Source organism: Gopherus evgoodei, chromosome 1, assembly GCF_007399415.2.
Source record: "Gopherus evgoodei ecotype Sinaloan lineage chromosome 1, rGopEvg1_v1.p, whole genome shotgun sequence".
Classification (NCBI taxonomy): Eukaryota; Metazoa; Chordata; order Testudines; family Testudinidae; genus Gopherus; species Gopherus evgoodei.
In genome coordinates, this window is record NC_044322.1 from 285,245,435 (window position 1) to 285,257,779 (window position 12,345).

Consider the following 12,345-nt stretch of genomic DNA (forward strand, 5'->3'; position numbering starts at 1 on the left):
TGTCTTAAATATTCTCTTAGCCTCATTCCATTGCTTTAGATATGCTTATATGTATTACACTAAATAATTATCCTCAGTATTTATACCCTTCAAATATTTGTACATTGTTTCATGTCCTGCCCTCTCTACTTTCTTTCTTTATCTAGACATATTTAGTTCTCCTTTTTATCTTGTAAACAGGCTCTGCAGCCCTTATATTTTTTGTTGTTTTTTGAATTCTCTCCACCTTGTCAGTATCTTTCTGTTGTGCCCAGGAAACATATTGCAGACTCACATAAAGAGAGACTGTTACCTTCCTGCTCCAGGATGAGATTGCTATTGCATGAAAAATCCAAAGTCCCCTTGCCTTCTTTAGTCTGATCACGTATCTACTGGCTTTCCAGTATCACTTCTAGGTCTCTCTCAGGATGACCATTTCCCATGTTTCTCCCCCCTGTTAAGTAGAGCTGGGTAAATAATGGATATTTCAGTTTGCTGGCACTCGTGAAAAATCATGGGAAAAAAATCATTTTGTGTTGAATCAAAACCAATATTCTTTTTTTAAATTTTTCTGCAAATTGGAGAAGCAAAAAAAAAATTCAAGTTGGGTTAAAACGAAATATTTTGGTTCATTTTGTTCCAATGTTTTTTGTTTCAATTTCAGACATTTTCAGAAATGCCAAAGGGAGGGGAGGAAAACCACCCATATAACTTTTAGCTCTTCTGTTAGGGTACTCTCCTGGGATATGGGAAACCCCGCTTTAATTTCCCCCTCTACCTGATGCAGAAAAGGGATTTGAACTTGGCAAGAGAACGCTCTAGCCATTGGGTTATGGAGTATTCTGTTGTGGGTCTTTCTCAGTCTGTCCTGTTGAAGCTGTTCCATGGTGTGTAAATAAAGTCATTAGAGCAGGGACATGAACTTGGGCTTCTCACATCCTAGGTGAATGTCTTAACCACCAGGATCTAGAATAATTCTTGCGCTTGCCATGGGCAGGTGATTCATTGTCCTTCACAGCGGCAGTTCATAGTCATTCATGTCTAGAGTTGCCTCTTGTTTACAGTTATCAAGCCAGACTTTGCCCACTGCATTAAGTTCTTATCTAAGCCAATTTTAATTAAGTTTTCAGGAAATAGTAATGAATGTTTTATTAAAACCCAAATATATTACATGCAGTATGCTTCTGTTGTCAACTGATTTTTGCTTTTTATTTTTTTTATTTTTATTTTTTTATATAAAACCAGAGTCTGGTTTGCTTGGCAGTGCTTATTCTTTATCAGCCTATGCTGACTATTGCTCATGATTCACCTTACTCTCTAAATGGCTAGGGATTTTTTTTTTAAATGAATTTCCTTGCTATACATCCTGTACAGCACAGCTACAGAACAGAATATATAGCTATCTTTGGTAAAAAGCCACATGAAGGAAAACACCAAATACTTAATGTTAGTGGCTTGCATGGATGAAAACAAGTATCTTTACATATTGCTGGAGATTACAGTTGTAGGGAAGAACAAGAAATTATGCCTACATTTTTCATTCTTATTGGTGTCTACAGCTTACTCTAAACAGAGTTGCACCAGTTTAGCTCAAGGTGCAATGTTCCATCTATTTAGTGAAACTGGTGCAACTTTTTGTGTGGTCATCCTTACGCCAGATTAAATCTGTTTTACATGAGTTTAGTTTGCCTCTGAAGATGAGCTTAAACCAAAGTAAACCAGATTTAAGCCAATGTAGAATGGTCATACACAAACTTGCACCAGTTTAAATCAGTACTGCATCCTTTCTTTATTTAAACTAATGTAACCTGTGTGTAGACAAGTTCTAGATATCTTTTCTGAAAAAAACTTTAGAAATAAATCTGTGGATGGTTATTTCAATATTTTTGGTTATTATGTAAGTGTAATAGGATAGCCTAACCAAACTAAAATAAGATAATTTTAAAATGCCACTTGAGTACAAATGTTAATATCATTTTTTTTACAAAAGTGCAAATTATGCTCTCCACATAAATTCATTTTCTTTGCTTAATATTGTTGCATCTGCCTTGAACTGGGAAATAGTTTAGTTTCACTATAACTTCTGTAAAATAGTTCTGTGTCCTTTGCTGAAATGCTAGTTTTGAACTAATGACAGCAATACTCCTCAGTGAATGACAGCAAGTATCCCTAATGTTTGTAAAGCCCTTGGAAAATGGAAAAAGGTGGTGAAATGTGCTTATTATTGTGTTTTATTTGCTATAAGATTGTATTGAATAGTGTGCCCTTGGAATTGAAATTAAACTATGGATGTGGTTTGTCATGTATGTTGTTGTAATGATCCTTGACAGAAAGTAAAGGTGCTGCAAGCAATAGTGAGAAGAGAGATTGGTTGAGCAGTTACAGTTGGGGGCCAAATTTTGATCTCGTATACACTGGAGTAAATTCAGAGCAACTCCTAGAGTTATTCTCTCAATATTTTAAGTGCATTTTGTAAGTTTTTTTGTTTAAGTTAATACGTTCAACTCAACTGTGTTGTACAATAAGGCTTGCATTATGATATACCACAGCTGTACATTGTGTAAGATACTTTCTTTTTAGAGGTACCCTATTCCTCACACTGGGCATGCAATTCATTTACTATTCCTTAGCCCTATGACACACTCTTTTACTTTTTATCCAGTCCAAATATTTGGACTGTAAGAACATATTTGGACCAAACAAGTTTGAACTGAAGAACGTATCAGAGGGTTTGATGTTCAGATAACAAGATGATGGAAATGATATAAAAACATAGGGATCCACAGACATGCATAGCACTTCACATAAACAAGTGGATTCCCTAACCAGAAAAACATAGTGTAGGGTCCTGATCTGTATGTTGCTTCACGTAATCAGGCCCTCGCTCAAATGTACAGCCTCACTAACTTCACTGGGCCTCCTCATGGGTGTTAGGATCCGTTAACATATGAAGCAGCTTGTGTGACTGGGGTCAAAATAAACAAAGGGCTAGCAAGAGGGGAAAACAAAGGGAAAGGATGGAGAAAGAATAGGACAGCTAGTTAGAAAATAGCTAACTAGTTAGAAAATCTCTTAACCAAGCAGCCCTGAGCAGAGTGTGTCCCAGGTTTCAGTGAGCAGCAGAGAGGGTGCGGCCAGCACAAGAAAGCAGAAAAATGAACACAAAGATTATATAGTCACATGAGATGATGTATGTTTTGGTGGTGGTTTAGATTTAGTTAAAGTTATGGTTTATAGGCAAGCTTATTAAATTGAATTTTAAGAAGGGATTTTAAGGAAGAGAGACTGTAATACACAAGAGAAGCAGATATCTGGTTTTATAATAATTTTGAGTTTGATGCTCATGAGTCAACTCCACCAGAGAGGTCCTTTGGGGCCATCTGCCTGTCCTAAGTCAGGATAAAGGAGGAGGGTTGGGTGTGGGGCTAGCAACTCCACCTCATAAAAAATCAACCTGCTACAGAAACGCCAACAATAGAGACAACAGAGACTTTTACCCTGGAAAAAGATCGGTCTTCAACTCAAAGATGCATGACGCTGGGTGGTAAAAGCCATGAGGAAGCCACTAAGCCGATTACCCTTCTTGCAACCAGGAGGATTACCATAGGCACATGGAACGTGAGGACCATGTACAAGTCAGGAAAGACGGTGCAGGTTGCAGCAGAGATGAGGAGCAACAACCTGACCCTATTAGGCATTAGTGAGACAAGATGGACGCAAGGGGGACAGAGACGACTGTTGACAGGAGAGCTGTTGCTGTATTCAGGACATGAAGAGAGCGACGCATCCCACACGCAGGGAGTAGGCTTCATGTTGTTCAAGCAGGCACAGAGAGCACTGATTGGTTGGGAGGCACATGGTCCCAGGATCATCACAGCATCCTTCAGAACTAAAATGAAGAGGATTAAGATGAATGTTGTTCAGTGCTACGCTCCAACTAATGACAGCGAAGAGGAAGACAAAGATTATTTTTACAACAGACTCCAGAAAATATTAGAGATTCTCCCAGACAAAGACATCATCATCCTTATGGGAGACTTTAATGCCAAAATTGGACCTGACAACACAGGATACGAACAAGTCATGGGGACCCACACTCTGGGAGAGATGAGTGAGAATGGAGAGAGATTTGTGGATCTGTGTGCACTTAACAACCTGGTCATAGGAGGTAGCATCTTTCCTCACAAGCAGATCCACAAGAGTACCTGGGTATCACCAGCAGGCATGACAGAAAATCAGATCGATCATGTCTGCATTAGCAAGAAGTTCAGAAGATCCTTGCAGGACGTTAAGAGTTAGAAGAGGAGCAGACGCGGTGTCCGACCACCACTTAGTGGTGGCCAGATTGAAGCTGAAGCTGAAAAAGAACTGGATAGACGCGTCAGACAGAAGAGTGAAGTACAACGTCAACCTTCTGAAGGACCATAAGACCAAGGAAGATTTTGGACTGACGCTGAAGAATAAGTTTTCAGTATTACAGGATCGGTCTGAGGAAGAGGAAGACAGTGTACTAAACAGATGGCAGAAAGTGAGAGACACATTAGGTCAGTATGCCAGGAAGTGCTTGGAATTAAGAAACACCAGCAGAAACAGTGGATCACAGCAGAGACTTTTTGATCAAGATAGAAGAAGAAGGCAGCAGTCAATAACAGCAGGACTAGAGCAGCAAAGGCCAAAGCTCAAAAAGAGTATGCTGAAGCCCATAGAGCAGTGAAGAGGAATATCAGGAAAGACAAGAGAGAGTATGTGGATGAACTGGCAGCAGAAGCGGAGCAGGCAGCATACAGCGGTAATATGAAACAGCTGTATGATACTACCAAGCGACTGTCTGGAAAGTTCAGCAAGCCAGAACGTCCCGTTAAAGACAAGCAGGGAAAGTCTATAACAGGAATAGAACAACAGATGAACAGATGGGCGGAGCACTTTGAGGAACGCCTGAACAGACCAGCACCACCAAATCCACCAGATATCAACCCAGCCAACAAGGACCTCCCAATTAATTGCGATAAACCAACGAGAGATGAGATCAGAAAAGCCATCACCATGACGAAGAATAGGAAGGTGGCTGGACCTGATGACATCCCAGCAGAGGCCCTGAAAGCAGACCTGGATGCTTCAGTGGAAATGCTGTACCCCCTCTTTGAGAAGATATGGGAAGAAGAAGTGATTCCGGTAGACTGGAAAGAGGGATATCTCATCAAAATCCCCAAGAAAGGAGATCTTAGTAACTGTGCCAATTATAGAGGAATCACACTCCTGTCGGTGCCAGGGAAGGTCTTCAACCGAGTCCTCTTAGAGAGAATGAAGGATGTCGTCGATCCACAGCTACGAGATGAACAGGCAGGTTTCTGGCAGAATAGATCATGCACAGACTGGATAGCAACGCTTCGCATCATAGTCGAGCAGTCTATGGAGTGGAACTCCTCGTTGTACATCAACTTTGTTGATTATGAGAAAGCGTTCGATAGCGTGGATCGAGAGACCCTCTGGAAGCTCCTTCGGCACTACGGCATCCCAGCAAAGGTGGTCAACCTGATCAAGAACTCATATGACGGTATACACTGTAGAGTGATCCATCGAGGGCAGCTTCCAGGTGCAAACTGGAGTCAGGCAAGGATGCTTGTTGTCACCACTTCTTTCTCCTCGTCATCGATTGGATTATGAAGACATTCACCTACGAGTGTAGGAACGGAATCCAGTGGACGTTGTGGACCCAGCTTGATGACCTGGACTTCGCTGATGACCTTGCGCTCCTTTCACACAGTAAACAGCAGATGCAAGAGAAGACCGATTGTAGTGGCAGCCACGTCATCACAGTTTGGCCTCAACATTCACAAGGACAAGACCAAGATCCTTAGGATTAATTCCATCAGCAATGACCCAGTCACACTGAATGGAAGCCCCCAGGATTGGTAAGGCAAGAGCAGCCTTCTTACAGCTCAAGAATATCTGGAGCTTCAGAGAGCTGTCTTTGGCAATAAAAATTTGACTGTTCAACTCCAATGTGAAATCAGTCCTGCTGTATGGAGCTGAAACCTGGAGGACAACCAAAACAACCATCAGGAAGATCCAGACCTTCATTAATAGCTGCCTCAGAAGGATTCTCCAGATCTGCTGGCCAGACACCATCAGTAACATCCACCTCTTGGAGAGGACCTGTCAACTCCCAGCAGAGGAAGAAATCAGAAGGGGAAGGTGAGGTTGGATAGGACATACACTACGTAAGCAGCCAACTAACATCACCAGACAGGCACTGCGGTGGAACCCCCAAGGCAAGCGGAAAAGAGGCCGTCCAAGAAACACCTGGCGACGCGACCTTCAGGCTGATAGGAAAAAAAATGGACTATACCTGGAACCAGCTAGAACGAATGGCCCAGGATAGAGGACTCTGGAGATCTGTGGTTGGCGGCCCATACCCCGATTGGGGTGACGGGCATGAGTGAGTGAGAGTGTGCTCATGAGTCATTGATGCATAGGGGATAAGTTTCCAAAGTCTTCAGCATATTTTGGAATAATATATGACCTGCATGACATAGCAGGAGTACAGGGCTCAGCATTCAGTGGCTCCAGTCGTTCCTCTCCTCCAGAGCTCTGTGTCATAATGGGTAATTGGTCTTTTTCTTTCAAATGGCTGCACATGGAGATCCATATTATCTCCTCTCTTCAATATCTACATGAAATCAGTGCAAAATATAGTGAGATGCCATGTACTCAGCTGTCAACAGTATGCTGATGACACTCAACTCAGTTGCCCCTGCACCCAGAAATTCTCCCAGACAGTAACTCTCTCAGCACCACCTAGTGCTGGTAACAAACTTGGACAATATAGGACAACATAGAGAAAAGGGTTCTGCATCATCTGGGCTCAGCGTTCAGTTGTTTCCTCATCTGCTATAGAGCTCTGACTCTCAGGGCTTTTCCCTTTGTGGGAGTCTTCCCTCATCCTCTTCCAGGCTGTCTTCCTGGGAGTTATCCTTCTCCAGGGCCTGCCAGAGGTGCCATTTGCCCTTCTGCAGCTTCTCTCTCCAGACTGAGCTCTCTCAGCTCTTCACAGGCATCCCATGCTCTCTTCCCAACTGAGTCTAATAATTAAATAGGGCCATTTGATTCCTAGCCAGTCAGGTCAGCTGGGACAGTAGCTCATCTGTCACAGCCAAGGCTGCTTCCAACACCCCTTAAGGGGCCAGCCAGCCTGTGACAAATCTCCCCCCAACTAGAGTTTTTACTCAAAAACAAAATCACTCTGAAGTCCACAGTAAACTATTATGTGTATTTTACATGCAAGATGCTCAGATACTATGGTAATTGGCAGTCATATAAAACCTTATGATAAGTGTAAGAAATTTCTATGTTTTCATGAGGTTTTTATATTACATTCACATTAATATTTCTCTTAGCTTTCCCATTTTAGATAAAGAAGATTTTCAAAAGGTACAACTCAAGCACTTCTAACTTCTGTTCAAGCTTATAGAGCCAAACAATATCAAATAAATTAGTATCTTGACAGCACAGATTTCTGATAGTTTGTGGTGTGTAGTTATGTAATGCGTTTCAGGCAGAATACAGATCTTCATAGTCAATCACTTTCATATAGTAGCTCACCATGAATCAGTTTTTGCATGTTTTTCAGACATCGTGACTTCTATTCAGACGCTTGACCTACCACAGAAACCACTGTTGCCTCATAACCTAAAAAAGAAACATGATTTGCAAATGAGAATTAGAGTTCTTTTGAAAGTAGGGCTTAGGCTTCTAAATGACTTGGATGCTTTTGAAAATTGTACTCATAGTCTATCTACGTACAATCATATTTCCAGAGCGGAAAAAGACGAAAGCATAGCAGAAATTTTACAAGGAATCTTCAGAAGAATAGACTGCAGAAACTACATACTTCCCTTTTAGTTTGGGCTTCAGATCACATGAGAAAATATATAGCAGCCACATTTGGAAGCTTGGAAAAAAGCTTCCTGGAATGCATTTCTTCAAAGGTCATTAGTGATTCTACTGGAGATCAGCAGCTGGCTTAAATTTTGGGTAACATCAATGTTAACTGCCCTGATTAAATCAATTTTATAATTGCTATTTCCACTCCTACATTTTCATATTCTATCATAAAATTTAACTTCTTGATTCGTAGCTCCTGTGCTAAGAATGAGAATCTTTAGAATCAATTTATTTTTTCGGGGTGTTTGAGGTATATAACAAAAGTATGGACTGTTGACCTATTTGATATGATCTGCGTTAATATAATTGGTTTCTTTAATGTGTGGTTACCAATACATTATGATTATGATAACAGGAAAAGCTTCAAGAAAGCAGTTCCTTTTATGAATATATTACCCTTACCTGTAGTTGTGTTGATAGGGATGCCCTCATTTAACATATGATCTTTGTGGGCTCAGTCTTGTTTCCATTTTCTATTGATACAGAAATACTAACAGCAAAATTTGTTTTTGACAGATAGATCCTAGCTTTGATGTGACAGATACACAAACGCTTGACCCACCTGTTGTAGATATTAGTTCCTCCGTGTATTTCAGTTCTCCGGTAAGTTTTCTGGGGCTGGGGGACATGTTTGGAAGGACAAAGCATAGTTTAAATTAATAGGTTAGTGGCAATGTGGACTTTTCTAAATTGATAAAATGTAGTCAGAGTCCAGTAAATAGTTTTTCTATTGAGAGTCTTAACGTCTTAGCCACCATGTTCAAATTTCCTTCCACAATTCAGTGTTAAGCAGAAGATGGTGCAAGGGTGAAGTTTTCACTTGGCTTAAGAGATTTAACCTTTTATTGTACTGAAGAGAAGCTCATAATTAGCTGTTGAAAAAATCACATATTGTTCCTGTGTAAATATTTAATTTATGAAATATTTGACTCTGCTAACTTAAGTTGCGGACAAGTAGACATGTACTGAAAAACAAAGAACAGTCTTCTTATTGACAGAGTGCTAATAATGATATGATTTGATTTTTCTCCTTTTATGGTGTCAACTAGTGCACATCATTCTAAGAAGGAATGATAGGATTAGTTCCTTTTAGTGTTCACTTTCATGTAACAGTGGCGTGTGGGAGGAAAGAAAGGCAATATTTAAATGGTGCTTTCGTAGGAGGAGAAAAATGCACACTTGGTGTTGGATAATAAAGGATGTACTGTTCTAGAGTTAGGTTAAAATGAGAAATCCTCTTCTAGGATGAAAATGTTTCCTCCTTCCCTCTCCCTCCCCCTGAATTATTATCTCTGAAATTGTTCCACTGAATTTAAGTATTAGATGACAGGATTTGTAAAGAGTGTGCTTTCTAAGGCAATGGTAATCACCATAAGTAGGTTTCATATGGCTAGAATGGATGGATGATTTTATCGTTAAAGCACTGGACTGTGCAACAGATGTGTGTTTTGCTCCCTGTCTTCCCTCAGATTTTGTGTCACTTGATCTCTCTGCCCCCATCTATAAAATGGTGTTAGTAACACCTATATACAGGTGTGTGGTAAGTTATTTAATGTTTTAAAAGTGGTTTGAGATCCTTGGATGAAATGCTGTATAGAGGTTCTAGTGATGTTTAACCCTCTTTTCTCCCAAACTGAAATCCTCACATAACATTTGGCTGTTGTAATTCAGATGCTTTGATCTCCTTAGCAATTTTGCTGTTGTGTTTTTCAGTGTCACCAAGAAAATGTAGCTCTTTACCTAGCTGGGGTCAAAATAATCCACTCACTTTACTGTGTATTTATTTTATAATTCTTGTAAATAGCGGGAGAGAAAATACCAAAACAAAAGACCACCATAGTAGCATTTAACTTCAGAAAGATTACCTATACAAAAATGAGGAAGCTATATAAGTGAAAATTAAAAGTTACAGTCACAAGAGTGAAAGAGCAAAAAAAAAATTAAGCGCATCAGAAGTAGGAAGCCTGCCAAACAATCAGTGGGACTACTGGATGATTGAGATGGTAAAGAGCACTAAAGGAAGACAAGGCCATTATGAAGAAGCTAAATTAATTCTTTGCATCAGTTTTCATTTCAAAGGATATGAGGGAAATTCCCACACCTAAGCCATTCCTTTTAGGTGACAGATTTGAGGAACTGTCCCAGATTGAAGTATCAGTAGAAGAGTTTTTGGAACAACTTGTTAAATTAAACAGTAATAACTCACCAGGACTAGATGGAATTTACCCAAGAGTTCTGAAGACATTCAAATATGAAATTGCAGAACTACTAACTATGTTATGTAATCTATCATTTAAATCTGTTTCTGTACCAGATGACTGGCAGCACATTAGCTATCATCCAATTTTTTAAAAATGGGTTCCATAGGTGATCCTGGCAGTTACAGGCTTCTAAGCCTAACTTCAGTTTAACATGCAAATTGGTTGAAAATGTAGTAAAAAAAACAGGATTACCAGACTCATACAAGAGCGCAATATTTTGGAGACTAGTCAACTTGGCTTTAGTAAAGTGAAATGATGCCTCACCGAACATGTGAACAAGGGTGATCTACTGGATAAGGTGTACTTGGACTTTCAGAAAGCCTTTCACTAGGTCCTTCACTAAAGGCTCTTAAGCAAAGTAAGCAGTCATGGGATAAAAGAGACCTTTCCTTTCATGGATCAGTAACTGGTTAAAAGATAGGAAACAAAGGGTAGAGGTAAATGGTCGGTGTTCAGAATGGAGAGAGGCAAATAGCTGTGTCCCCCAGGAATTTGCATTTCGACCAGTACTGTTCAACGCATTCATAAATGATCTGGAAAAAGGGATAAACAGTGAGGTGGTAAAATTTGCAGATGATTCAGATTACTCAAGATAATTAAGTCCAAAACAAACTCTGAAGAGTTACAAAGGGATTTCACAAAACTGGGTGACTGGACAACAAAATGGCAGATGAAATTCAATATCGATAAATCCAAAGTAGTGCACATGGGAAAACATAATCACAACTATACATATAAAATGATGGGGTCTAAATTAGCAGTTATCACCCAAGAAAAAGATCTTGGACTCATTGGGGATACTTCTCTGAAAACATCTGCTCAATGTGCAGCGGCAGTCAAAAAAGCTAACATAATGTTAGGAACCATTAGGAAAGGGATAAATAATACAGTAAATATCATAATACCATTACATAAATCCATGATACACCCACAGCTTGAATATTGTGTACAGTTCTGGTTGCCCCATCTAAATAAATAAATAATTAATGGTATTTTAATAATGGAGATATGCCTATCTCCTAAAACTGGAAGGGACCCTGAAGGGTCATCAAGTCCAGCCTCCTGCCTTCACTAGCAGGACCAAGTACTGATTTTGCCCCAGATCCTTAAGTGGCCCCCTCAAGGATTAGAGAAGGTACAGAAGAGAAGGCCAACAAAAATGATTAGGGGTATGGAACAGCTTCCAGTCTTTTTAATCTCTCCTTATATGGGACTGTTCCACTACAAAAAGAGATGACTAAGTGGGGGCAGGAGGGCATGATAGAGGTCTATAGCGCGGTGACCCCTTTCACACAGCAAGCCTCTGAGTGCAACCGTCTTTATACATTAAAAACACTTTTGTAAATGCTGGAGGCAAAGCGGGGTGGAGGTGGAGGCTGACAGCTCACAACCCCCCATATAATAACCTTGGGACTCCCCCTAGGGTCCCATCCCCCAGTTTGAGAACCACTGGGCTATAAAATCATGAATGGTGTGGTGAAAGTGAATAGGGAAGTGTTATTTACCCCTTCACATTACATAAGAACCAGGGGCCTCCCAATGAAATTAACAGGCAGCAGATTTAAAACAAACAAAAGGAAGTACATCGCACAATTCACAGTCAACCTGTTGAACTCATTAACAAGATGTTGTGAAGGCCAAAAGTATAACAGGGTTCAAAAGAGAATTTGATAAGTTCATGGAGGATAGGTCCATCAATGACTATTAGCCAAGATGATCAGGGATGCAACCCCATGCTCTGGGTGTCCTAAGTCTCTGACTGCCAGAAGCTGGGAGTGAATGACAGGGAATGGATCAGTCAGTGATTGCCTGTTCTGTTCATTCCCTCTGGGGCATCTAGCATTGGCCACTGTTGGAACACAGGCTACTGGGCTAGATGGACCTTTGATCTGACCCAGTAGGGCCACTCTACAAACAGAATTTTCTGGCTACTCCAATAATTTTTGAAGTTTGTTGCATCTGAATCTTAACACTGATTGCAGGACTCAAGTGTACATGTATAGATAACAAAGAGAGAGATTATAAAGCCCCCAATCACTTAATTTAATCTCATTCATTTATTTACCTGACTGCTTTATGAAACATTTGTGTCCAGAATGCATCTTGTAGAGTTGAATAATAAAATGAAGTGTTGATGCATCCCTGGTAGCATCCTCTTGAT

The 12,345-nt window shown here is 40.3% G+C and overlaps 1 protein-coding gene across 5 annotated transcripts in view; it reads left to right on the plus strand.

Moving 5' to 3' along the window:
* POC1B (POC1 centriolar protein B) overlaps positions 1 to 12,345 on the plus strand; it is a 122,976-nt gene that overhangs the window by 45,388 nt on the left and 65,243 nt on the right. For 4 of the 5 annotated variants that reach the window (XM_030548579.1, XM_030548581.1, XM_030548583.1 and 1 more), the window contains one exon: positions 8,440 to 8,526. The exons of the other annotated variant lie outside the window; for it this stretch is intronic. In XM_030548579.1, the coding sequence (XP_030404439.1) occupies positions 8,440 to 8,526 (87 nt within the window). The remainder of the gene's footprint in view (positions 1 to 8,439; positions 8,527 to 12,345) is intronic. 5 annotated transcript variants of the gene reach the window in all.